The sequence below is a fragment of the Salarias fasciatus genome, chromosome 2, assembly GCF_902148845.1.
Source record: "Salarias fasciatus chromosome 2, fSalaFa1.1, whole genome shotgun sequence".
In the NCBI taxonomy this organism is placed as follows: Eukaryota; Metazoa; Chordata; class Actinopteri; order Blenniiformes; family Blenniidae; genus Salarias; species Salarias fasciatus.
This window is the reverse complement of record NC_043746.1, coordinates 6078521-6086541: the sequence shown is the minus strand read 5'-3', so window position 1 is coordinate 6086541 and position 8021 is coordinate 6078521. Positions and strand designations below refer to the sequence as shown.

At 42.3% G+C, this 8021-nt stretch overlaps 1 protein-coding gene across 2 annotated transcripts; it reads left to right on the top strand.

Moving 5' to 3' along the window:
* Positions 1 to 872: 872 nt before the first annotated feature.
* Positions 873 to 7345, top strand: cab39l1 (calcium binding protein 39, like 1). 2 transcript variants are annotated; one of them, XM_030110077.1, is made up of 9 exons: positions 873 to 1136; positions 1553 to 1681; positions 1781 to 1945; positions 2147 to 2265; positions 2814 to 2982; positions 3173 to 3232; positions 3315 to 3380; positions 3483 to 3626; positions 3772 to 3963. In XM_030110077.1, exons 2-9 carry the CDS (start codon positions 1565 to 1567, stop codon positions 3961 to 3963), a joined length of 1032 nt encoding a protein of 343 aa, XP_029965937.1. In that variant the 5' UTR covers positions 873 to 1136; positions 1553 to 1564. The 2 variants fall into 2 exon arrangements, with proteins under 2 accessions (XP_029965937.1, XP_029965928.1); XM_030110068.1 differs by having other exon boundaries at positions 874 to 1150; positions 3772 to 7345.
* The last annotated feature ends 676 nt before the right edge of the window (positions 7346 to 8021 follow it).

Here is an 8021-nt window from a genome sequence, read left to right as displayed (position 1 = left end):
TCTATCTATCTATCTATCTATCTATCTATCTATCTATCTAGACATTTGCACATTTAGACATTACATATAGTTTGGAAATTGAAATATTAAAACTGAACAGTATGTTTGGGTAATAAGTGATTTTTATGAGTGTTTCTTTTCAAGTTTGCAAACTTATTGACGTATAACTGTAATTATCTTTAAGTAATTAGAAATTGTTATATATTTAAACTATTTTTAACGGTCTGGCTAATCAACATCTTGAAATGCCACTCTTGCAAGGTGGATGTATTATCTCGGTAAAGGAGAAGTGCTCACTGACAGATTTAGGCTTCTTTGAGCTGAGCTCATGAAAATGGAAGCAAAAATAAAGTGTTGCATTTACAGTTTTGATCAGTGTAAGTTCCTCTAAGTCGTTTTTACTCCACTGGGTTCAATGTAAACAGTTTGACAGTAATTGTAACTCTAAGTTTTCAGTGCTTCTTTGACTTCTGAAGATAAGCTATGATAACTAAAATTCATGGGAATACATCAAATGTAATTTTTTTGGGTGTTAGTGTCAAGTAAAACATGACACTGAGGTGTTTCATAAAACTTAAATCCTAAGCAGATGAGATCAGAAAGCAACACTTCTCACGGAAAGGTCTTATCTTTTCTTCAGAAGTCGCTTACGCTTGATTTGTATTACAGGACAGCCCGCTCAAAGGGCGTTCTCTGAAGTCTGCCGTCCTTCCGCGCACTCGGGCCATATCTGTTACTAAACAAGCGCATCTACAGTAGAATGGGCGTGTCCGCACGATGGAGTTGGGCTCTCTGATTGGCTGAAAGACGTGTCAGTCACGGCGTGTGGCAAAACACGCCCGCCCAGTGTCCCCGGGATGAGGAGAGGACGGCTGCTGGGGCAGAACAGGGAAATGAAGTTATCAGACAGGCCAGCCCCGCAGCAGCTCTGCCCGTAGCGAGCTCGGTGACACTTACACGGACTATCACAGCTATGAAAGTGCTCCTTTTCGGCGGTTTGTAGCTACAGTCGGTGCCGGTTGGACTGCCACACTTGTCGGATTCCCCTCGCGGACTTTTCGGCGGATTTGGAGTGTGGGACAACTCGCTAGCCTGCTAGCTCACCTTTAGCCTCCGAGTGTCTTTCAGCTTCAAAAGTAGACTTCAGCCGGTGAGTCCTGACAGCCGTGGCTAAATATTTCATCAGCGTGTCGGGAGTGTGTGTTTTCCGCTGTCCTCGCCTTCTTTAGCCAAGTCCTCTGGTCAGTCTGCTCGTTCCTCGTCAAGGCTAACTAGGTCACTAGCTAGCTCAACTTTGCTGTAAAGTTGACATTTTAGCATCTTGTACTCTGCGCGTTCCCGTCAGGAGATTAACAACACAAATAACTTAATCTGCAGCAAACTCTCCGTGGAAAACGATAACTCTGTTGTCGAATTGGTAACTTTTGAAGTTTTGAACCGTGAGTTTGTGAGTTATTCTCGCGGCTACCAGAAGCTGAGCGGCTCAGGTGTTGTCAGAGGAAGCTGGTGCTATTTTAACTTTTCTTCCCTCATCTGGATCTCGTTTTATCAGAGATCTTCAGCCATGCCTTTTCCCTTTGGAAAGTCTCAGAAGAGTCCTGCTGAAATCGTGAGGAGTTTAAAGGAGAATGTGGCATACATGGAAAAGCTGGATTCTGCAGACAGCAAAAAGTGTGAAAAGGTCAGCAGTGGTCGTAATTCTGACTTGTTTTAAATGTACATGCTTTTTTTTTGAACCCATTCCCTGATTGTTTGGTTTCTGTTTTGCCTCATCGCTAAGGTTGCAGAGGAAGTGTCTAAACATCTGGCTTCACTGAAGGAAATACTCAGTGGTACTGGTGACAAGGAGCCTCAAACCGAAGCTGTGGCCCAGCTCGCACAGGAGCTGTACAACACCAACCTGCTCATTGCTCTCATTGCAAACCTACAGAAAATTGATTTTGAGGTATGAGGGAAAGTATTAAAAAAAATCCTACATTGATTTTGCGTGTGTATAAAAGATTGATTACTTTGCAGTGGCATCAAATGGTCGACAAGACCGCTCGTGCCTGATCTGAGAGATTTGTGCTCAAAGGAAAACTATGTTTGCATAAAGGATGAGCATCCTCTGAGCCGTTGATATGTCTGAGTGGTTGTTGTGTTGCAGGGGAAGAAGGATGTGGTCCATTTGTTCAGTAATATTGTGAGACGTCAGATTGGAACTCGCACGCCCACGGTAGAATACATCTCTACACACCCGCAGATCCTCTTCATGCTTCTGAAAGGGTAAGTTCATCTTTTTACTGCACATACCCTCAGTATTTGGTGGCTCAGTTCGTCCAGCTGCATGCATTTACATGATGTCCTCACTTGGATGTTGCTTACTGGTCTTGAAAAAAAAACAACAAGCAAGAAGCAGAAGTGGTTTTGTTGTGGAGTTATAAATACATTTTTTGGTGAATATCACTTTCCCGAAATGCACGTTTCGAATCCTCATGACACAGAATGTGTTTCAACATCTCCCAAAGGAGCGAGTGTGAACTTGTTGCATTCACTCGCAGGCTACCTGTGTAGATGCACACAGCGATAGCGCCATGCTGGTTTTACAGAACTGAGTCACCCTGCTCACTCAGAGCTGCAGTGCAGCCTGCAGTCACATACTGTCTCAGCCAGCTGTTTTTTTACAGGGAATGATTTTTATACTAGTTGAAAGGATCTCATTTGAAATGTTGATTTCACTCAACGTGACTTTGTTTTAATCCATTTCTGTACTTCCTCAAAACATGCAACACATGGTGTGCTTCAGTTCTCCACCTCCGTGTTGCCCCGTGCAGATATGAGAGTGCAGAAGTGGCCCTGAATTGTGGCATGATGCTGAGAGAGTGCCTGCGTCACGAGCCCCTGGCGAGGACCGTGCTCTTCTCCGAGGACTTCTACTGCTTCTTCCGTTACGTGGAGCTCTCCACCTTTGACATCGCCTCAGACGCTTTCGCCTCGTTCAAGGTGCAGTGAAATGCTTTTGCTATGATTGCAGCATCAGCACAACATGTTGAATTAATATTAATGCTTGCTCATAATCAGCCTGGATGCGCTGCAGCCACTCTGTGGCCTTCAGATGGATGAAGTGATGCAGAAGATGGGTTGATGATGTTAATGCCTCAGCGATGTTTTTGTTTCTTTCTGTTTATTTCAGGATCTTCTCACCAGACACAAGATTATGTGTGCGGATTTCCTGGAGAACAACTACGACCGGGTGAGGGTTCATGTGTGAATTTTAAGCTTGAATTGAAACACCGCTCCGTTCTGCTGCTGACATCCAGGCTGTGCGTCGTCAGGTTTTCACAGATTATGAAACGCTTCTGCATTCTGACAACTACGTGACCAAGCGGCAGTCCTTGAAGGTAAAAACGCGCTGCTCCGTCAAATGAAAATCACAGTTTGGATTCCTCCTGCTGGCTTTCAGCCGAGGCTTTGTGGTTTGATTGAACTACGTTTTGTTTCAGCTCCTCGGGGAACTTCTCCTGGACAGACACAACTTCACTGTCATGACCAAGTACATCAGTCGTGCGGAGAACTTGAAACTGATGATGAACTTGCTGCGAGACAACAGCCGGAACATTCAATTTGAGGCATTCCACGTCTTTAAGGTCTTTACGCACAATTCGTCCACCTGAAGTTCATAAACTGCTGATATTTTTTTTTTTTTTGGATATTTTGCCTGATGTAACCACTTGATTTTCTGAGAGAACCTCATCAATGATGAGTGAACCCAGTCTCTCCTATGTTTCCTAGGTGTTTGTTGCAAACCCCAACAAGACTCAGCCCGTGCTGGACATACTGCTGAAGAACCAAACCAAGCTGGTGGAGTTCCTCAGCCACTTCCAGACGGACAGATCCGAGGACGAGCAGTTCTGTGATGAGAAGAACTACCTGATCAAGCAGATCCGGGATCTGAAAAAACCCACCACACCGGAGGAAGCCTAAAGCCGCACAGACAGCTGCTGTTTCAGGTGGAGGAGTTTCATGGTGGCGGTCGGTGCTGCAGAGAGCTAGATGTGAGAAAAAAAAACACCTTCCATTAAGAGTTAAAGGGCCAGTGTGTAGGATTTGGGAGAGTCTGTGGGCAGAAATGGAAAATAATATTCATTCAGGTTTCATAGGATTATAATCACCCGCTAAGCCTTGTGTTCTGCTCTGTTGAGAGTCTTTGGTTTCTGTCTAGGGAGCGGGTCTTTTCCTTTTGAGGTTGTGGAACTGCATAGCACCGTTTCAAGCTGGAGAAAGTACGAATGAAGCACCAGCTCCTGAGCCCTCTCTGCTTCTTAGCAGGTTCCCTGGCCCCCGTAGCTTCTCTTACGCTTTAAAGATAGCACAATGAAAGGGAGTCTGTGCCCTCGTCGGCAAAAACGCCACTAAATTCTACACACTGGTACTCAAACATCGAGGACAAAACATAGGAAAAGAACATCAAATTGGCTTCTTTTACATTCTGGTTTTGTGTGGAGGTGGTTTCCATCCAGCAACACAATGGGCCAAGAACTGTTATTTAAACCGCAGTGCTTCTTCTTCTTCTTCCTCCCTTTTTAGTGACGATGAGATGCCTTTAGTCTGTTTATGTTGGACGTTAAACTGTTACCCCTCTACTTACACTGTTGCTGGCTGAGACTCTTCTGTTGTCTGAGGTGGGCTTCAGAGTCCTTTTTGCAAACTCTTCTTTTAGAGGTTGAAATGCTGAGAAGTAAATATATATTGTTTTTCTAATGTATCTTGAACCATTTAAAGCACAGTAAACCTTCTCTTTGGACTTTGTGTAATCTGATTGCTTAGGTTTGGTTTCTTGCCTTATTGTTAGCCTTTTGGTCAAACGGGGACTGATCTTTAGCCGATCTTTGGATGAACTGCTTTGGAGTGAGATTTGGAGCGCACGGACCAGCTCAGCACAAAGTAGTGACATTAGCTGATTAATGTGTAGTTTAGCTGGCTTCGGGCTGCGGGCGTCGGGTCACAGGGGTGAGACGTGGAACACTCGCCCGTGCATTAGGCGGCACAGGAAGAGAAAATCAAAACCATAGAGGGATCAATCAATTAATTGTGCTGTGATTTTTTTTTTTTTTTTTTTTTTTTTTAGTTTGCACCCTGTGATGCTGGCATGACTGAAATAGAAACAAGGCGTCAGATAACGCCGCAGGGCACCAGCCATCCGTTCACAGCCAGCAGACAGGATACACCCATTGATCTCGTGGCGATCGCTCCACGCGGTGGAGGCGGCCAGCAGCCGTTCACCAAAACACACCCGCTGCATCACAGCCGTTACGTCCATGTCGCAGCAGGAGGTGTTGAGCTTTAAAATAGTGTCATTGATTTCAGTCAGTCACTGACTTCAGCCTATAATGTTTAGTAGTTAAACATGACATTCAGGCTGGGAATTGGATGTAACAACTTGATATTGTTCACCGTTGATTTTCAGAGTGAAAATGTGCTTCTAGAATTATTATTCCCCTTTAGAATATCTCCAATACTCTCAGTACTACACATGCTTCAGATGTATCATAAGCAGATGAGCGTGCTTCAGGAGAAAAGCTGCAAATGTCAAAACAAACAGCAGGTTTGAACTTCGAGTTGAGAACTCCTCGCTGATCTCAGTCGCACCAGGAAGTGGCAGAAGCAGAACTGATTGATCTCCTCTCTTAGCCATGGAAGCTTTGGATGTTACAACATTGACTTTACTGCCAGAATTTTTTCAAGAGTCACTTTGTTTTTTTTGAAGTGGATCATTTATTCAGTTTGAATCTTTAAGAAGCAGAAAATTAAAGTGGTGAATTGCAAATTGACCTCAAAGAAGCCGCCTCACCCTCCTGCTCTCTTCTGATCTATAACCAGCTGTAACAGGCCTGTGATTCGCCTGAGATGACATTTTCAGAAAACGCACACAACTCCATTTCTGTTGGAACAGCACTGACTTGATCCCTCACACACACTTCACACCGAGTTATATAAATATATATATATATAGAAGATGTTTGATTTCTGTCTCTGATTGTGACCAAATACTGGGTAGTAATTGGGGTGTGGAGGTGTGTGGCCTGTGCACAGTCTTTTAGTATATACCTCATGGGGTTTGAGTTTGCAAAATGCTGTGTTCTTTTTCCTTCCTTCTCTCTTTGACATGATATTTTATTGGCTATTTTAAACATACACAACATTGGGATGTATGCATGCCTAAATATAATATATATATGTATATGTTCAGACTTGAACAGGGACTGCAGGCTGGTTTTCTCAATGGGAAGCCAGATTTTTACACTTAAATATTTCATTGGGCGGTGCCGCACAAACGTTAATTCATAATGAATTGCAGTGTGGTACCCTGTAATGAATGTTGCCTTATTTAAAAGACATTTAATGGATCGTAATGATCGTGTTAAATTCCAGACCTCTTAATTTGTTTTGAAACCAAAGTGACCATGAAAGAAAAAAAGGGTGAAAAAATTGTATATTTCATGTCCCAAATGCATTATTATTGACTTTCTCAGGTTCATATGTAGACTTCTTTATTTTCCTTTGCAGGCTGCTTTACGCTCCAAGCGTGATCCTGCGAGTGTACATATGTTTTAATCTAATCCGCAGGCATCACTCGGTAGTTTAGGTAACTAACCGACTTCTATTTGTTGTTTTTGAGTAACTGATCGCTGTTTGGTAAACTGCACCGGGTAGTTACATTGATCTTTAGCAGCCATAGAATCATTTGGGAACTCTGCTGTGAACATGGTACATTCAACAAATAGACTGAAGTCCTCACCGTGCTCCGTCATGGACAAACGGATAAAAACATTTTCAACAAACTTCTGGATTAATGACAAAAGTATTAAAATCTCTGGATCCTGAATATCAATACTCTATATTCCACTGTGGTTTTCTGAAAAAATAAGTAATTCAGTGTCAAAGCTTTCAGTCAGAAGATGCACTGTGAAGGACATGCTGTGCCCAGCTTTCCCACCAGGGGGTGCTGTGGGTTACACTTGCACCTTGTATTGGATCTATAACTTATTTCACTTCTCTCACCCTACCTCCAGTTCTTAACTATTTAAAAAAAATCACTGGCAAGGCTATGCAGACAGGAATTCAAAATCTTCTCATGTACCGGATATTTCATGATTTATTTTTCTGTATTTTTATTTCCTTTTGAGCCCCCCTCCTCCCCCTTTTTTTTTTTTTTTTTTTTAACTCTGTTGCCTTCTTTTTCTCCTCTTATTCTTTCCACACTGGATATGTTATTTACCATGGGAGCGAACTATGTGTACATAACTTTATAAAATATAAGTGAAGTGTGAAAGCGTTGATGAGAATAAAAGTTTATTGCAAGCTACGTGTTTTCAGTGAGACTTCATTGTATCTTTTCTTTTGTTTTATCTGAGTTGGGGTTTCGATCCCAGGGGATAAATAAACAGTATCATGGAGAAGAAATCATTAAGAAATAAAAGTATCAAGTGTAAAACACCGATTTTAAAATTGGATATGTTGTTAAAGTAAAGGAAGAAATTAAAACTAAATATTTGCATAACTTGATGTAAAACAAATCTTCCTTCAGTGATGAGATTGCCATGTAGTCACAAGTAAGAGTTTCTCCCAGAACAGAAACCAAAGCAAGGAAATGGATCTGTTCAACCGCTTCAGGTCTGTAATGATGTAGGAGCAGATTTGATTGATTATTCTGACTTTCAGGAGAGCTTTAGAGCGAGTTTTCTCGGTCTCTGCTCTGTACCAACACTTAAGAGAAGCTTGTGGGCCTTCAACTGTTCACCTTCATACCAAGTTTTGGCTCACAATAGGTTTAAAACATTTTTATGCTGGAAATAGTTTCTCACTACAGCAATAAAAACTGGACCTTTGAACTCAGTATTTTATTTTTTTTTTATCAACTCAGCCAGACTCTAACAGATCTTACAAATACAATCTACTTAGAGCTGTGTAAAATGTGCCTGTGGCTCAGAAAGGTCACAGTTCAGATGTAATCAGGCCAAAATCAAAGTTGAACTCAATTC